This window comes from Danio rerio, chromosome 25 (genome assembly GCF_052040795.2).
Source record: "Danio rerio strain M-AB ecotype USA chromosome 25, GRCz13ab, whole genome shotgun sequence".
Classification (NCBI taxonomy): domain Eukaryota; kingdom Metazoa; phylum Chordata; class Actinopteri; order Cypriniformes; family Danionidae; genus Danio; species Danio rerio.
The window spans coordinates 39664536-39685000 of record NC_141045.1 but is presented as its reverse complement, the minus strand read 5'-3'; the positions used below and the strand labels follow the sequence as shown (position 1 = coordinate 39685000).

The following is a 20465-nucleotide window of genomic DNA, read 5'->3' as shown; positions in this document are numbered from 1 at the left end:
TCAGAAACACACACATGCACAGAGCAAGACAAACAAACACACACAGAGACATGCACAGACACAGATGGAGACAAATGCACACATACACATTTCACACGCAGATAGATTAAACACATACAACACAAGAAACATAACAGACAGAAAAACACATTCAGATAAAATAACACACACACACACACACACACACACACACATATATATATATACTGTATATGCTCAAAATGAGTTGTTTTCAGAAATGACTTACTATCGTCTTAACTTTGCCGGTCCAAGCTACAGTTAATTTAATTTAATTTAATTTAATTTAATTTAATTTAATTTAATTTTATTTTATTTTATTTTATTTTATTTTATTTTATTTTATTTTATTTTATTTTATTTTATTTTATTACATTTAATTTCTTTTTTTTACATTTTATTTTAATTACTTTAATTTTATATATTTTTAATTACATTTTCATTTATTTTATTTTATAATATTTAACTTGATTTGTTATATTTTATTATATTTTTAAAAATGTATTTCATTTTATTACTTATTTTAATTTGTTATTTTATTTTATTCTAGATTTTATTTTCAATTTTTTTCATTAATTTTATTTTATTGCATGTCATTATTATTATTTTTTTAAACTTTTATTTTAGGTTTTATATTTTATTTTATTTTATTCAATTCTATTTTATTAATTATATTTTAATACATTTCATTATTACATTTATTGAATTTTTTTATTTAATTTTGCTTTCATTTTTGTACTTACAGTAGTTTTATTAAATTAAATTTATATATTGAATTACATTTTTATTTTCAAAGGCTTTTTAAAATGTATTAATTTATTACCAAAACCGTTAGAAGTACAGAGACAAACTCAAGCGGTATTTATTTATTTATGTCCCAATTTCAGGAAGGCTATTGATTGATTGATTGATTATTGCCCCACTTTGAATCAATGAATAGCACACGTTCTAACTCTAATTGTGCAGTTTTCCCATGTGCACTCAGAGAGGGATTTTGGTGGTGTTGTTGTATGATAAAGTGCACGCGATGTGTGTGAAGAGCGAGGAGGGTACCGGGGCTGAGAAGGGTGCGTGACTTATTTGAGGACCAGGAGGGAGACGCGCGATTTCCAGAAGATTTTGGGCATTATGAGTCCCGCAAATGCATAGAGACTTCCAGGAACTTCCGACAGACTCGGGATGTCTGAATATCACATTAAACAAATATAGTGAGACGCGATCCTGCAGTACATACTTGATAAACTGTCCGACGTGCACTGATCTCTGGAGCTCAGAGGAGCTCATGACACTGTGTGGCTGTCTGTGTGTGGTCACGTGATGTGTGTTTAGCAGACGGAGGGCTGTTCAGAAATGCTAGGTAAAACACGGTGTGGATGTGGATCATTTTAGTTCTCAAATAACATTTTAATACTTAATACACCTGAGTGTGTATTTTTCACGAGCGGGTTTGGGATGGGGGCGATGCCGGCTCAGCATCGTGTTGTCTATTGGCCATCAGTGATGGACGATGGCATCATCTATCAACCCAACCCTACTGCCTACTGTACATTTATTATTTGTTCAGTGTTATCTGTAACACTGTAAGCCATCACATCACATGCTTTTTAATACAAATGCTGTTTTCGCGTGTAAGTACCATAGGAAACAACAGGTCTCCAGTAGAATTGGTGACATAATAAACAAACAAATAGCCATCCATAATCCACACTATTGTGTCAGTGGACTAAATGTGTTCAACTTTGTTTTCTGTGAACATTTCGAGATAAACCGTGATGTACAGCAATGAATGCGTGTGTGTGTTGTTATTACGATGATATTTACTCCATATCTAATAAGCATTTTCTGTAAAACTTACACAAATTTAGCAAATACAAGCTTTATAAGCTTTCTATTGAAAAACAGCTAGCTGCAATGGGTGCTTGAGGGTTGTAACTTTAAACTGATGTACTGCTTATCAAGAATACTTGTGTTTATTTTGGTGTAATCTATTCATAAACACTGACCTGTAAAAAAAACAGCGCCCCAGTGCGTCCGCGTCAGGGTGCTAGCTATGATGGAAGTCGAAATACAGACAAATCTGCAGCAACTGCGTGATGCTATCATGTCAATATGGAGCAAAATCTCTGAGGAATGTTTTCAGCACCTTGTTTTCAGGATTAAGTCAGCTCTGAAGGCAAAAGTGGGTCCAATCCGGAACTAATAAGGTGTACCTAATAAAGTGGCCGGTGAGTATATATATATGTGTGTGTGTGTGTGTAATAAAGCACTGATAGCAGATCTGCATAGAACAGACATCTGATTCCTGAAATCAATTCCTGAAATAATTTCGTTTCTCTCTCTTCATCTCTCTCTCTCTCTCTCTCCGCATGCAGCAGCAGCTTTAGTTTATTGCTGTCCTCAGCACACTTTATCCCACGCAAAGCCGTCCATGTTTCAGCGCTGCTGTTTTGTATGTATGTTGTTTTTTTAATGCAGACCCGCGCCTTTACGTTTAGGGTCGTGCGGAGCCCAGCGGCCTGTAAAACCAGGGCTTTACCAAACGCAGCCCCCCTCCTTCATCGCATTAGAATATGAAAGTGTGTGTGTGTGTGTGCGGCTCAGTGTCCGCAGACAAACTCTCATGCATAAGACATGAGCGCCGCATCGATGCGATTGGGGTTTAGGGAGAGAGGAGATCCCTGGTCTTAGACACATACACACGCTATAATGAGCAGGATTTGATTCTTCAAACATCAGATGCACTGGGGAGGAAGTGCACTTTAGCGTGCGTGCGCGCATTTACGTGTTAAAGTATCTCTCTTGTATGCCGCACCGGGGATATGAAGAGGAATTGCTGGAGTTTATTCAAGAAAAAAAGGGGCTTCATGCTGGAAATCAGTCTGGTATAGTCAGTTTTAGCTCACTTTAAAGTGCACATCAAGTCAAAGCTAATCATTTGTGTTTTTAAGGTTACACTGGGCTATAGTTGTGTGTTAGTTAATGCATTTAATAAACAAACAAACAATGAACAGTGCATTTATTACAGTATTTATTCAATTTTGATGATGTTAGTTAATGCTAATAAAGTTGTTCGTTGTTGCTTCATGTTAACATTAGTTAGTAAATTGATTAATAAATGCTCTACTGGTGTTGTTCATTGTTAGTTAGTGTCAGTAAATACATTGCCTAATGAAACCTTCCTGTAAAGTGTGACCTTTTTAAAAATATAACTCATTCTCCTTCGGCTTAAGTCCCTTTTATTCATTAGGGGTTGCCACTGCGGAATGAACCGCCAACTTATCCAGCATATTTTTTACGCAGCGGATGCACTTCCAGCTGCAACCCAGTACTGGGAAACACCCATGCACACTCATTCACACTCATACACTACGGATTTCCCTCTTCGTCATCATCTCTGATCGGTGCTTACTGTAGTGTGGGCGGGATCAACCTGTCACTCATACAGTATGAGATCCACCAATAGACAATCAGTTCCCCATGAACAAATCAAGCCCCGCCCACATTTGTAATTGATCCAGATTAGATGAGCAAAATCCAGAGTGACTTCAGTTTCATCAGGACTTTTACTCTGTCTACATTTAACTGAAGTGCACACTGGTGAATTTACTTTTGAGCTTCTTTGGATCTCGGGATGATGTCTAGATTTTGAGGATCTTTTGGTCTACTTCACGTTGTGAGGCAGATCCTTTTTAAAATGATTCATACTGTAGACATGTCAATGTAAATATAAATATATCATACAGTGGTGTAAAAAAGTGTTTGCCCCCTTACTGATTTCTCATTTTCTTATCAAGCTTTTTCTAGACTGGTAAATGCCAATTATTTTCTTTCTCAGTTGTTTCTGAGCTTTGGATCTCGGGATGATGTCTGGATTTTGAGGATGTTTTGGTCTACTTCACGTCGTCAGGCAGATCCTTTTAAAAATTATGCATACTGTAGACGTGAATGTATAAATAAATATATCATACAGTGGTGTGAAAAAGTATTTGCCCCCTTACTAAAGTATTTTATTAATCTTTTCCATCCCAATTATTTTCGTTCTCATTTGTTTTTGAGTTTCTTTGGATCTCGGGATGATGTCTAGATTTTGAGGATTTTTTGGTCTACTTAGTCAGGCAGGTCTCTTTTAAATTGATGCATACTGTATCAATATATAAATATATTATTTAGTGATGTGAAAGTGTTTCCTGATTTCTCATATTTTTATTAACCCTTTTCAGACTATTAGATCCCAATTATTTTCGTTCTCTTTTGTTTTTGAGCGTCTTTGGATCTTGGGATGATGCCTAGATTTTGAGGATGTTTTGGTCTACTTCACATTGTCAGGCAGATCCTTTTAAAAATGATGCATACTGTAGACGTGAATGTATAAATAAATATATCATACAGTGGTGTGAAAAAGTATTTGCCCCCTTACTAAAGTATTTTTTATTAACCTCTTCCATCCCAAATATTTTCGTTCTCATTTGTTTTTGAGCTTCTTTGGATCTCGACATGATGTCTAGATTTTGAGGATCTTTTGGTTTACTTTACTTAGTTAGGCAGGTCCTTTTTAAAATGATTTATACTGCAGACATTTAAACGTATAAATAAATATATCATACAGGGGTGTGAATAAGTGTTTGCCCTCTTACTGAAGTATTTTTATCGAGCTTTTCTAGACTGGTAAAACCTAATTATTTTCGTTCTCATTTGTTTTTGAGCGTCTTTGGATCTCGAGATGATGATTTTGAGGATCTTTTGGTCTACTTCACTTTGTCAGGCAGATCCTTTTTAAAATGATTCATATTGTAGACAAGTAAATATATAAATAAATATATCATACAGTGGTGTGAAAGTATTTGCCCCCTTACTAAAGTTTTTTTTATTAACCTTTTCCATCCCAATTATTTGTTTTTGAGCTTCTTTGGATCTCGACATGATGTCTAGATTTTGAGGATCTTTTGGTCTACTTCACTTAGTTAGGCAGGTCGCTTTTAAAGTGATTTATACTGCAGACATTTAAACGTATAAATAAATATATCATACAGTGGTGTGAAAAAGTATTTGCCCCCTTACTAAAGTATTTTTTTGTTTACCTTTTCCATTCCAATAATTTTCGTTCTCATTTGTTTTTGAGTTTGGATCTTTAGATCTTGGCTTGTTGTCTATATTTTGAGGATCTTTTGGTCTACTTCACCTTGTCAGGCAGGTCCTTTTTACAATAGTATCTGGATGCAGACTTGGATTTGCAAGTTGAGACTGCATATCTCAGACTCGCAGTGTCCGACACAATGCACTCAATGGAGCTAGTGATGTCACAGTTAGGGGCGTGGTTAGGTGTGCATTACATGCTGCTCACCTTGCTGTCTGCATCTAGACCCCTCTCCCTTTTTAAGGTGACTTTATTTTTAGGAATCAGGTCAGGGTATGGCTGGAGATGTTGAACTCTGGTGTGATAAAATAAGTCTTATTTTAACATGTACGGCACAAAAGAGTACCATTTGAAAGGCAAACACCACAGCGACAGATCTTGCACCTTTATTTCTGAGAGTGTAGAGGGTTTATCTTTAATTACACAACACAAATGTCACAAAATGTTCGTGATGTTGGCTGTTTTTATGATAATATCCTTGTACTGAGGATAAAAGGGAGAGTTGTGCACTGTTGTGGGAGAAAAGTCGCTCTAGATGTCTGTCTGTGGATGTCATGCACCCCAGTGGGATACTGAGTTTGATCTCACACACACACACACACACACACACACACTCCAGCATGTCCGAACGCTCTTCTTCGTAACACTCTTTCCAAACGGCACATTTGCTCTGTGGGGTTCACTGCAGTGCTGGTAACCTATAGACTCGGCCTCCCGCAAACATCAATTATTTACTGCTGGGCTGCAGTGAGCTAGTCAATGTCAGCGCTTGAGTGAGAGAGGAGAGAAATATAGGAAGAGAAAGACAAGAAATGATGTGAGCTCAAGCAATTTTGTTCTGCTTCAATTACCGGTCTAAATGGACTTGACCCTTCTGTTATTTTCTCCTTCTCTGCAAGAGGAGAGGATCATGTCCCAGACACCGCTTGTCGATGCAGCTCAAAACAGGCCGTGATGTGCTTAAGATCAAGGATGGCCAGTGTTTAAAATGACTTAAAATTAAACTATGAATGATTGGGATCTTTGTGGAAGTGTCCGAGTGAAAAGTGACATCACACTACAGTAAAAGTGCCATTACGCACCAAAATATGTAGTCCGGGCTATGTTTTCATTATGTATGATTATATAGTCTGAAGAATAATCGTGGTTTTACAGTTATCACATCTAATGTAAATGTAGTATTTAAATGAACTGTTCTTATCATCTGCGTTCATACATGCATAATCATTTCAATAATTTGTAATAATTCGGCTAACATATCTCACTCAAAGCCACACGGGTGACGTGGTGGCGCAGTAGGTAGTGCTGTCACCTCACAGCAAGAAGGTCACTGGTTCAAGCCTCTGCTGGGTCAGTTGGTGTTTCTGTGTGGAGTTTGCATGTTCTCCCTGTGTTCGTGTGGGTTTCCTCCGGGTGCTCCGGTTTCCCCCACAGTCCAAACACATGCACTATAGGGGAACTGGGTGGGCTAAATTGGCCGTAGTGTGTAAGTGTGAATGACCTGTATGGATGTCTCCGAGAGATGGGAAAAACATGTGGTGGATAAGTTGGCGGTTCATTCCGCTGTGGTGACCCTGGATTAATAAAGGGACTAAGCTGAACAGAAAATGAATTAATGAATGAATGAATGAATTAAAGCCACACACAACTCTCCCTGCTACGGTGTGAGATGTTTTCTACTCGGTGCGTCTGGAAGGGCTGAGTGCACACGCATATTGCCATATATTCCTACATTTTAAATAACGAACTTGTGCGCGGAAAAGACTATATATGTGAATTTATTTTTGATGTGTTGCTCACAAGGTTTGAAGGGCCGAAACAAATTGCTTAACGGGCCAAGTTCAACCTGCAGGCCGCCAGCTGATCAGCCCTGGTCTACAGGATCTAAATCATTGTTTTTTTTTCAATCAAACTTTTTTTTTTTTTTTTGTATAATTGGTAGTTTGAGTTATCCTGTTAACGTCTTAAACCCCAGTGCTATTTAGGGATTTCCGCCTGGATTTTGCCTAACCGAACTAAAAAGCTTCCCAAATCCACATGCAGAGGTGAAAATGCAAAAATTTGGTCTCATTTTAAAGGAAACCCTTTGAATTTTCATGAAACACTATTGAAAGTGTTTAAAATATCTGGATATGTCGTCTGTGTTATAATAAACACCTTAAAAAAAGAGGTGCTTTTGTACTTTTTTTTCATAAACTCAAATTTGAAAGAGTACCTTTTAGGTTGTGTGTGCTCTAGCGTGCTGTAATTAATGTTGGTGGTTCCTGCACATGTCTGTAATCAGGAAAACAGAAAAATGTCTCCACCATAATCTGTGCAAAAGTTATTGTATTCCAACTGATGAGAGGTGCTGTACAAGCCACAGGGAGCGATCATTGTTTTCATATTTCACTATTCTTTTGTTTGTGTTTGGAGCACGTCAGACATATAAAAGCATTACTTATGCACATCAGCTCAAAAGCAGAGGAGAATGGCCCTGAAGTGCACAGCATAAGGTAAGAGCTGACAGCTGTCTGTGCTATCTGGGGCTGCTTATTGATCATAAATGTATTGTTTTCACTTCTGCACCATGAAAACACCAAGATTCATCCGGCAACTGTTTGAGATGTGAATATAATTCAGTAAACAGAACGCTAGAACCTGCAAGAGCTTTTATTGAGCTATAACTTGTACATATGTCATTTGAAAAATATGAAAATGAACCAATACACAATACCCAGCTCAGATATCCAAAATACTGTATATTTAAGTGTAAATAACTGTTGTAGAGTAGAATAAAAACCAAAGTGATACACATGTGCATAAATATAGATTCTACACTTTCAAACCAAACCACTTTTGCAGGTCTGGTGCAATGCTGGCCCTTTAAATCTTAAAGCAAAAGTCGATGACGTCACGGACCCGGTACTGGGTACCCAGAGATTAACAGAAACTACACTATAATTTACAGTATTGTAATTGGTAGATGAAAAGCTACTTGGTGCCTGAAGTTTTAACATATTTTTCGAGGAATAATTCCAAGGAAATAAAGCTGATTTCAGGGTGTATCACCATTACACCTGAATCCAGTCCTGAAGAAACACTGTACTGCGAAGGGAAGGAATTAATCCAGGGCTAGGTTTAAGTCTTCGTTCTGACAAATATAAATAAAGTGAGAATAATAAATAAATAAATAAATAAATAAACAAAATTGCTTTATAATCAGCCTATAATGTCATTTGTACAAATAGAATAGAGAAGGGCAGATAAAATTACTAGAGGGAAGGAGAGATAAAGGTATTTTTAATGCATGAGAATCACGAATCATCACTGTAAACGAGAAAAAATTGACTTCTGAAGTAGTAACTGCAGGTTGGAGGAAAGTAGCGCATTAAAATGAACAATACAGCACTAAAACTGTACTCAAGTAAAAAATAAAGTACACCTTTTTACAGAAAAAAACTATTCAATTAAAGTAATTTGAGTATTTGTGATTCATTTCTTGACAACTCTGGGTGTCTACAGTGTTTATATCAGGGGCTCTTGAATGCAGTGCTGAAGAACCACTGTGAAGGAGTGAAGGAATTGATCCAGGGTAGATTTAAGTCTTAGTTCTCACATAAATAACTAAAAACGTAAATAAAAAGATCCTTAAAATGTGTAAATAAAGTAATCTGTACTATAATCATGTAATTTTTTTTCTTAAATGCTTCCTAACAAACATAGAATGTCATTCGTACCAATATGATAGAGAAGAAGGGCAGAAATAACCAAGGAGAGAGAGAGAGAGAGAGAGATAAAGGTCTTTTTATATGCAGAGGCAAAGCAAATAGCTGGAGTATGAATGAGAGAGCGGGGGCAACCCTGTGAAGAAAGCCTTTGAACAACGGATGAACGGCGGAGGACGAAATAAAACACAGACACTCGTTGTTCTGAGTCGCGAGAGGGAAGCAAGGCGTGAAAGACGAAGCTACCTGGGGGACGTTTTCTTGTTCATTCACCCCTCTGTCTTTCTTTCTCTCCCTCCGTCTGCCGCGTTCTCTCAAAGTGAGCTCATCTGAACAGCTCAATGGTTCACCAAACAGAAAAGGCATTGAATACGAGACTCAATCATGACATCTTTAGACAAAACACTGGAAATATTACATGCAAGGCACTAAAGGTGAACTTTGGATCCTGTTAGCTCTTGCTTAGTGGCGGTCATATATCCATATCCATATATAGTACTCTACTGTGAGGACTTTAGGATTAACAGTTTAGAAAGTAGTTCCTTGAAATGACATAGGGTAAATGTGTGCATGCTCCAATCAATGGTACTGAAGTGGAAATAAAAATGCAATATTGGGGTCTTTACTAAAGAGCTGTTGAGTGGATCCTAGTATGATTTGGGACAATTGCATTCTGCCTAAAGTATACTTCTGCCATCCATTTTCATTGAGAGTTCGCTCGCTTTTCTCATGCTGTCATCTTCATGTCCACTATAAAGTGGATGTTGTTGAGACTGGAGTCCACTAGGTGGTAGTGCACATGTGTCAAACGTGTCCTTCTGCAGATGAGCATGCATTTAAAGCTGTATGTGCATGTCTATGCATGAGACGGTGCAGAGCACTATGCAGTGCACTCTGGGCTTTATTGATATTTCTGGTCTGGGAAACACTGCTATAGATGAAGGATCCTTTGTTAGCATGCACTCTTATGCTGGATGTTAATGGGAAGTGTGAGTTTGACAGTTTCTCAAACCTGCCTTGCATCTTATTGTCCTTGTTCCCAGTTCACCTATGGTAGTCTTCTTGCCAGGTGTTAAAACCTGCTATACTTCCAACTAAGTTATGTTTTGTTCTTCATTTAAGGGCTAAAAAAAATTGTTTGAATAAGCTGAGTGATCGTATACTCGTATACCGTTTCTGAACCTACCCATTCTGCAGTGGGTGGGGTTATAAATGTGTCCCTGCTCTCACAGCGCATCCCTCAAAACACAACCTCAATGGTGACTCTGAGAGTGGAAGAGTTTTGTAAACATCTGGCAAAGAGCATTCGGGAAGATGAGAATCACCTGTCTGGCATGCCACATCTTTACATTGTTTTCTTTTATCCATGTACAGACACTGAATAGTACAATGTTTTGAACTTGTGGCGCAACACGATTACTATTTTCGTCTGGTGTTTGACCCTTTCTGAGTCTTTAAAATCTCTCCAAGCTATGGTACAGGTGCGGATATATCTGCACCAGCTCTGCTACTCCACCCTCCTGTTTATTCATGTTGTGACCTCGGTGTTGTTGTGTCGGATGTGGTTCTCCTGTCTGATATAAGATACAAATCAATCTCTCGTTAAAGAAGACGAAGTTCCAGAACATGTCCACTGATTGCATAATCATCACAAACCATTGGCAGCTCAAAGCCGAAACAAAAAACCCTCAAAGGTTTGCTTTTGTAAACTGGTTTGAACTGTTGGAATGAACTTTCGTTTTGGCCAGATGTTGTTGTAAATGGCAGTGCAGTGTAGTCTGTCGAGCCACGCAATCATTCCAGGACACACTACAATGGTTCTATGGTTGTCAGCTTCAATAATAATACTAAAAAAAAAAAAAAGTAAATTCCCGCTAACATTTGAGCACTGTTGAGCACATTCTTTATCTTTACTATTTGGCTATTCACCAAGCATAAACACATACATGACATTGTATTTCATTTACAGCCGCGTCTATCAGCAGATCTGTCAGCGTGTCTCATATATCTGCTCATAGACGGATCAGCTGACAGACATGGCTTTCAAATTCTCCTGTGTCCGTGAATCTGTTTGCACTTTGGTTGAACAGCATTGAAGCAATGACTTTGAGAGCCAATCACAGTCATTTCAGTTGAACACAATGGCCAATCAGCGTGTTTAAGTACATGCTCAAATGTAATTCAATTTGATAAAATTGTTTATTTTATTGAGCTTTTCACGATATAGATTGTGTTTTACATATAAATAGAACAAAGAATAAAAGCCATAACAGTTCAGATTGTTCAATTTAATCTGCTTCAGTTCAATTTAGTATAAACATCATGGTTTTAATTCAGTTTAGCTCAGATCAGTGTCGCTGCTCATGGCCAATACACCCAAGAGCAACTCTGTTGATGCCCAAAAGTTAGCGAGATATGGTTGTTTTCGTAATTTCAGTGTCATTTGGTACCAAAGTTGAAACAGTTGACAACCTTAGTTGCAAATATTTTCATATAACAATTTCATCTATTTAAGAACCAAAAAAAAGTCTACAAGTCAAGTTCTCCACAGCTGAGACAGTTTTCTCTTGACTTCTTGGGTTATTCCCATGATAAAGAGCTTGTTTGCCATCCCCTGATCCACCTACTACAGTATTTCTGACCAAACCAGACGACCCTGGATGTGGGGATTATTTTCTCCTAATTTTTTATTTAGTCTTCCGCGAAAGTGTCTGTCAGTTAGTCAACTGATCTCATCGTAGTAGAAGCCCGAGCACTCTTTTGTCTCCTGTTGAACCTGTGATGATCACATCAACTGCAGGGATTAGGAAAGTGTCTCAGGGTTTTAATTGTGCCAAGTATCACCGAGGTTTGGCTTGTTTTTAATTGAAGGTCTTGCCTACACCCCATCATTCATCCGTAGTGCCACATATGGCATGAACATTGGGTTGCCAAATCCCGACTGCCCAGGGGAGAGGAACTCAGACCTCGTTCGGCTAATGAACAATAGGCAGATTGCTCTCGCTAAATGGTGTCAATGAACCTTCCTTAACTAAATGAGTTGTCTTTGTTCAGACTTGAGGTTTTGTTTACACCAACACTCAAAAAAGGTCTTGCTGCTTGATCAGACTGCTTACTTAAAATGAGTTTAAACAAAACAATTTGTATGTTTATTTTGGGACAATTAATTGTTTAATGTTTAATAACTTACATTTGTAAAAAAAATAATTAAGGAAAAAATTAAGGAACATGAAGGAATTGTGTGGATTTTTTATATTTTTTTTTTACAGTAAAACACGACAACTATAATTGAAATTTAATGATAATATAATGAGTCCACACTGATAAACAATACAAATCTGTTTATTTTCGTTTATGCTTTTCATTGTATTTGGTCAAAAACACGAGTAAATAAAGATAATCCAAAAATACATGGTCAAAAACGGGCAAAGGTTTAGGCCAGGCAGCAAAGAATCAAAAAGAACAATAGGCACGACAAGAAAAACAGAACAAAAAACGCTTGGGGATAAACAAGACTCAGCAAAGTGTATGTAAAAGTGAGTGGTATCTATAGTCCATGTAATCAGTAATCATGAGTATAAGCTGTGTGTGTGTGTGTGTGTGTGTGTGTGTGTGTGTGTGTGTGTGTGTGTGTGTGTGTGTGTGTGTGTGTGTATTGTCAGCTGTGGCAGGAGTTGATGAGTGCAAAGAGTTCTGGGAGTAGCCGAAGCAATCTCCAGCTGAGAAAGCACTGCTGGCAATCACAACACATTTGGCAATACCTCCCTTAACCAGCAGTCTGCTAACGATGCACTGACCAGTAAAACTAAATACAAATATATTAATCAAATCAAACGATTTTAGCAATTCAAGTCATTGTAGTGGAATAAAAACAAACACAAATAATCCTCAGCATTTTTACAAAGAAGCAGAATCTAACACTGGATTCTTGAGGTACTTTTATTCTTATTCTTCAGATTGCTAGCCTGCCGTGGATAACTTCAATGTGTTATATCATTTTTTACCATTGTATAATCAATTGTTTTCTAGATAGTTATTACCTTTCAATACTCCCTAAAAAGCTTGACATCAAGCAGAGCTTCTCCACAGTGTCGTCTGTGGCTTTAAACTCTCCTGCGGTTTACATTCAAATGACTTCTATAACTCTATTGTTTCTGCATAGTTATCATGTGTTATGTAAGTGGACCTAAAACCGTTTGCTTTGCACGTTTATTAATCTTTACCATCGTTGATCATCGTTAACCAGTTGTTTTCTAGATAGTCATTACCTTTCATTACTCCTTGAAAAGCTTGACTTGAAGAGCTTCTCCACAATTGTCGTCTGTATCTTTAACTTTATATATTCGTGTTTCATTGGATTCTGACTGACGGCAAGTATTTTATCATTAATAAGTGGAATAAAATAATAATTCTGAACGTGATCCCAATGATATCTCTTATTGCTTTAGCTGTGGTCTGAGCTCTCCTGCTGTTTACATTCAAATTACATTTATAACCTGTTATTTGCATAGTTATGTGAATGGACTTATGGAAGTTTATCAATCTTTACCATGGTATAACCAATTAGATAGTCATTACCTTTAGTTAATCCTTGAAAAGCTTGACATGAAGCAGAGTTTCTCCACAGTGTCGTCTGTAGCTTCAATGGATATTGACTGATGGTCAGTGTTATTGTTTATTAGCTCAGATGACATCAGGATATCTTTTCTCTACATCTTTATCTTATTGCTGCAGCTGTAGTCTGAACATTTCTGTTGTTTTACAATTAGAAAAGTTTGTAAAACTCATATGAAAGTCAATGAATGTCTACTGTATGAAGACCGAATCAACAAATGGCCTAATCAGTGAATAAATGCACTACAGAATATTACGTTTTCAAACAAATGCACAAATCGTATTATTGGTGTTGCAGGAGCTTGGTTTGCAGCGCCACCTGCTGGACACTTGTAGCTTGTTAATTAGATTTTAAAGTGCATAACCTGACCATTAACATACCTACACAGCCTGATTTATTTATTTTTTATCATGCCTTGAAGGAACAGACCTACTGCATATCCATTGGTTCATTCATTTTTCTTCGTCTTAGTTCAGGGGTGTCCAAACTTGATCCTGCAGCGCCGGTGTCCTGCATATTTTAGTTCCAACCCCTATTAAACAAACCTGAACCAGCTAATTAAGCCCTTTCTAGGTATTCTAGAAACTTCCAAGGAGGTGTTGAAGGAAGTTGGAGCTAAACTATGCAGAACTACCCTCTAGCTTAGTTCATTATTTATCAGGGGTCGCCACTGTGGAATGAACTGCCAACTATTCCAGCATATGTTTTACACGGTGGATGCCCTTCTAGCTGCAACCTGGTACTGGGAAACACCCATACCCATTTGCTTTGTAAGTTTTTGTAAACCAAAGACTCCCTGACCGGTGTCCACTGGTAGTAGATGAGCTAGTAAACTTTGTGTCTGTTTACTCCAGACTCTTAAGGTCATCCCGGTATCGCCTACAAGCAGAAAATTAGCATACTGCGTTTACACCGGCTTGCCATGAAGAGTATATTGAGCAGTGTGTGTGTGTGCATGCATGCGTGTGTGTGTGTGTTTGTGTTGAAACTCAGCTTTTGTTTTTCTCTCTCTCCTCTGCTGTGGTCCACTGGTTACAGGGCAGACTTAAAGGTGAGCCGCTCACGTTTACTCCCTCTTACATCATGCTGTCAGCCGTGTCATTGAGCGGATGTGAAATCAAGCGCTTTTCTCCTGGCTCTTAATTTAGACCCCCAGGTCAGCGTGGCTCTGTCCAGCCCGAAAGCTCTGATCTCCCCTCGGCCCCAGGCAGACCTCTCCATTCTCCTGCTGCTCTCCGGATAATGCTCCTGAATCCCGGATCAGTCCTGGGTCTTGCCTTAAGTCTTGCCCCAAAGCCCCCCTCCCCTCACCTGGGTTAACCCCACTGAGGATGGGCCCTACAAGAAGATTAATGGGGTGTGCTGTCGGGGAAAAAATTGTTTGTTCCTGTGCATGTGTATGTGTGTGTGGTGGAGGTGGTGCACGGAGCGCTCCGTAATTCAGGGATTTGTGGAACGGCTAAAGTGCACAGCAATTAGAGATGGAAAGATATATGTTTTTACTGTTGTTTGTTCCTGTGGAAGCTCATCTTTTTTAGGGATGTTGTTTAAAGGCACAGTTTGGGTTGTGTTAGGATTCATGTGTGTGGGTGGTGTGTGTGTGTGTGCATTTATGCTTCATTGATGAAGTTTTGCACCGACCTGAACAAGTGCACTTGGATGTTTCTGGTAATCCTGAATAAGCTGATGAGTTGTTTTAGGAACCTTAATCTGTTTTTTTTCCATGACATAGCCATAATAGCTGAAATGGCAATAAAATTAAAACTCTGTCTTGTTTTAGGTGTTTGTTCGTTTGTTTGTGTAGTTCATTTAGGACTGAAGTTGAACTTTGCAGGGTTTTTGTCTGTTCAGGGGTCACAGATTGCTGACCATTTAAAGTAATTTACACAAATAATACTTTCAAATATCTTTTTGGCCTTAATATTATGAGTGCAAACAGTTAATTATTTACTATTTGTTGTTTTTATGTTTATTTTATTACATTTTTTTTAATTAGTACAATTTTGTGTGTTTTTGGTCACAAATAAAGTAACTATAAAATATAAATTGTAAACTATAAAATAAAAGCATGCAATAAAAATATTGTGGAACCAAATGTTATGTAGCGGAAGAACCGCAGTACGTACATAAAGATAGGGATGATCGCAAAGAGGTCACCTGGAGTCTCCTTTCCTGCTCCCCACGCACACACACACACAGGCCAAGTTGTCGAAAAGGGGTAACAGATTTATCAAACATAAATATTTTCTGTATCAAAAACCAAAGATGGTTAAAGGGAACAAAAGGCAAAACAACAAACATTTTTTTTCTTTTTAAAACATTCATTCATTCATTCATTCATTTTCTTTTCAGCTTAGCCCCTTTATTTGTCTGGGGTCGCCACAGCGGAATGAGCCGCTAACTTATCCAGTACATTTTAGCACGTTCTTGTCCTGAGACAAGAATGGATGTTGTCGAATAGTTTTCGGGGTTTCTTCAAGTAAAATTTAAGACTTTTTAAGACCCTTTAACACCATTATTGATGAAATGTTAGACTTATACAGCGCTAAACACTAATGATTTTGTTTTTCTTATGGCCTGGTTACTTCTGTAATAGGTTCTGTATTAATGGAGGATCATGTAAAGGGATGTGTTGCTTTACTTTCTTTCTCTGATTAGGGAGATTTATTTTTTAAAAATGTGCAAAAAAAAAAAATGTTATATTTAAAAAAAAATTATAATAAATTGACATGGATTATTGGTTATTAGTTGGGCCAGACAGAATCTGCAGACATTTTTTTGCAATTTCTCCGCAGAATTTTGTTGTTATGGGAGTAAACAGCAAAAACTAAAATCTTTAATTTATTCAATTAAAAAAATGAAACCTCTTTAACTTTTTATTTAACATTTACGATGCAAATCCACTTATTTGGTAAACGAAGGAAGTCTCTATTATAATTTATCTACTAAAAGACTAAAATACTGTACTGTATATGAATCATATGAACATCTTTATTAGTCAATAATATTCATTGAACACTTCATTTAGACATTTTATTTCTAAAAAAATCAAGAGTATTTTTTTTGCTTCTTGATTTAAGAATTTTGGCACATTTGGACTTGAAACGAGACGAAAACTTTAAGTAAGAAAAGCATTTTTTTTGCAGTGAGTTGAATATTTTTTAAATGGGTATCCTGATAAATTCCCCTTTCGTGTAAGCCATAATGGGTAATAATACGGATAATTAAGTTCATGTTAGTCGCAAAAAAACTTTATTTACCTAAAGCACTAAAAACTTAATCGTTCTTTTGTTCATTCATTCATTCATTCATTCATTTATTCACTCTTTCTTTTTTTGGCTTAGTCACTTTACACTGAAAACTATTTAAATATTTTATTTACTAAAAACAAGCAATGAATAATATATTTATAACCGTATTCGTCTGTGTTAATGTAATCAAAGTCTTTCATTGCTCTTGTCAACAAGCACAACTCTGGATGTTCATAATGCATTAGTAAAAGTCAAACTGTGATTAATAAATGCTGTACAAGTGTTGTTCATATTAGTTAATGCTATTAAATAACATGCTATTAAATAAATTGTGTCCCCATATCTCAGTAAAATAAAAAATTAATATATTTTTATATCATAAAAATTAAAAATATATATTTTTTATAACAGACAGTCTTGTACATATTTTTTTAATGCATTATTTTCTCTCTGTGTGCAATAAAGGCTGGTCTTTCTCAGACTTTCTGTCTTGTTTCTAGTCCAAATGTCTCAATTCTTAAAATCAAGAAGCTTTTTCTAGACAAACAAAAAGTATAGTTTTGTTTTCAGAAATAATGAGTCAAACTGAAGTGAGTTTTTGCATGAATCTATAATCTACTTTTCACTATTACATGAGATTTTTCTGCCTACCAAATTGGTGTATTATTTAGCTTGTTTCAATGAAAATCACAACTAATTTGGACATTTTATTCATCAAATCAAGACGATATGTTTTGCTTGTCTAGAAAATGCTTCTTGATTTAAGAATTTTGAGATATTTTGAATTAGAAACAAGACAAAAACTTTAGATAAAGCTCTTTTTGTGGTGTGCGCGCACGTGTGTTTGTGTGTGTGCGTGTATATTAGTAATTGTGTCTCATTCCCTCCTCTTAGCTGAGATCATGCAGCATGTCAGTAAATACCAGCGGTGTCTCTTCTCCTGTAATGCTGCAACACTGACGCAAATGACCTTTACTTAGCAGGTAATTGTTCAGTGCAGTGCCTGTGTGTGTGTGTGTGTGTGTGTGTGTGTGTGTGTGTGTGTGTGTGTGATTGTTATCTGTGAGAGTGCTAGATCAGCAGCAGGGTTCTCCAGCGCGAAGGTCCTCTCTTCATTCTCAAGGTGTCCTCCCCTTCCCCGGGCCTTTTTTCCTCCGCAATATTGGCTGGAAACACCCGCAGAATGGAGGACTAAGTGTTAATTCACTGTCTGATAAAGATCCTTTTAGCTGCTCTTTGAGGTCTTGTCTCGGAGATTGGACGCACACAAACCAAAGGCAGATCGGGACAGTTTAAGACTCGGCCTGGAGGATGAAAAAAAAAAAAAAAAAACAGGGAAAAGGGTAAAAAGAATCAATTTAATTGCTATTCATGTGTTTGAGATCGGCTGTAGGGGAATAAATGGAGGAGAGAAGAAAGCGCTCTGTTAGGACAGAAGGTTATCAGGCCTCGCTTCAGACTGACAGGTTTCACTGTCAGAGCCCAATCGCACCTCTGAACCCAAAACCACACGCAAAAACATAAAATAAAGCGCACACAGCACAGGAGAAAGGCTAATGAGTGAGATTAGGGATTTGCAATATGAGTATACACTCCTAAAACCCAAATAGTTCACACCATCTAGTGAAAGTTTTGCTTCTTGTTGAATTTTAACTTGTTTTGTGTGTCTAAACTACAATAAATGCTTTTATTACTTGGATATTTTGCCGTTTCTAGTCCAAATATTTAAAAATTCTAAAATCAAGAAGCATTTTGTTGACAATATTGTCTTGTTTTGAGAAATAATGAGTCAAAATTAAGAGAGTATTTCTATAAATATATTATCTAGTTTTCACTTTGACATAAGATTATTCTGCATCCCATGTTGGCTGATTATTTAGCTTGCTTTAATGAAAAACTCTCTTCATTTAGACATTTAGCGATTAATTCTGACTTATCAGACTTACACTCACTGGCCACTTTATTAGGTACACCTCACTAGTACTGGGTTGGACCCCTTTTTTCCAACAAGATTCTACAAGCTATTGTAAATATTCCTGAGATTTTGCTCCATGACAGCATCACACAGTTGCTGCAGATTTGTCAGCTGCACATCCATGATGCCAATCTCCCATTCCCCCACATCCCAAAGCTGCTCTATTGGATTGAGCTCTGGTGACTGTGGAGGCCATTTGAGTACAGTGAACTCATCGTCACGTTCAAGACACCAGTCTGAGATTTGCGCCCACAGAACTGCCGCTCACTGGAGATTTCCTCTTTGTCGGAGCATTCTCTGTAAACCCTAGAGATGATTGTGCGTGAAAATCCCAGTAGATCAGCAGTTTCTGAAATACTCAGAGCAGCCCGTCTGGCAGCAACAACCATGCCACGTTCAAAGTCTCTTAAATCCCCTTTCTTCCCCATTCTGATGCTCGCTTTAAACTGCAGCAGATCCTCTTGACCATGTCTACATGCTGAAATGCATTAAGCTGCTGCCATGTGATTGGCTGATTAAGGAGCAGTTGGACAGGTGTACCTAATATAGTGGCCGGTGAGTGTATATCGTAATATAATTTTGGTGCTCTGCTCTACTGTATGTCATGACAGAAGCGCAGGAGGAGCGAGAGTGAATGTGTTTAATATCAAATGTGTAAAATCAAGCCCTTCTCCTCCTCCAGCTCTTGTTTCTTCCACCAAACAAGCGGAAATCAATTTATTGCGCTGAAGAAGTTCCAATAGGGATGTTTGTGTCAAAGAAAGATTTGCATAACTTATTACTCTTCTGTACACAATGTTCACAGTTTACCCAGAATGCCTCGCTCCTCCGCCACCAAATCCTTTTATAGTGGCGTCTGCTTTATTTCTATTTCCTCTCAATGTTCCTACAATACAAATGCAAATGACAAACACACTCTATTGTGTGGCACGGACCGTGTGTGTGTGTGTGTGTGTTTCCTCTTCCCTTAGAATTCGGGCTTTTCAATTTGTCCGGATCATGATTATGAAAACAGATTGTTGAATTGTTGCGTCGTCTTTTTGTTTCTCTGTGTTGGGTTGTTTTGCGCTGGTGTGGAATGAATGTAAAGGCAAGATTGATGGTGAGGAAGTGCCATAACGCATTATAACAGGTGTGTGTGTGTGTGTGTGTGTGTGTGTGTGTGTGTGTGTGTGTGTGTGTGTGTGTGTGTGTGTGTGTGTGTGTTTAATTCAGTCTTTATTTGAAAGTTGTACTCTACACAACCTTCAAGTATTTATATTTGGTCATTTATTCTATTTTATTAACATTTTATTATAAGAATTGTTACAACCTTGAAGTATTTTTAATATATTACTTTATAAAAATATCATTACAGATACAGTTGTTACAAAACGGTTCTGACAATGTAGTTGAGGATCCAAATGCAGGGTCTTTATTGACAAGAGTGGTCAGGCAGGCAATGGTAATAACAGGAGCAAACGGGTACATAAAGGGCAATCCAAAAGAGTAGTCTGAACACAGGCAGAGAGATCAGTCCAGACGGCTGAAACGAGAAACAAAGCGAAAGTCAAAACAAGGAAAACATTTCGTAGTGCACAAAAACAAGACTCAGCAATGTGTGTGTGCAAGTATGTGAGCTGGAACTGGTGTGAAGGAGGTGCATGACAGGAGTTGTAGTTCATAAGGTGACAGGATGGTATTAAAAATGAGTGTTTACAAGCAACCTGCAAGCCTAAGTCACTGGTGATCATGACAATCAGATGCAACATTGAAGTATTTTCAT

General features: G+C 37.5%; 1 protein-coding gene across 4 annotated transcripts in view; it reads left to right on the top strand.

Annotated features, from left to right (window-relative positions):
• wwox (WW domain containing oxidoreductase) overlaps positions 1 to 20465 on the top strand; it is a 343773-nt gene that overhangs the window by 160079 nt on the left and 163229 nt on the right. The window contains exon 9 of one of the 4 annotated variants that reach the window (XM_087310522.2): positions 14623 to 15253. Within the exon in view, the coding sequence (XP_087166648.1) occupies positions 14623 to 14717 (95 nt within the window). The 3' untranslated portion in view covers positions 14718 to 15253. 4 annotated transcript variants of the gene reach the window in all.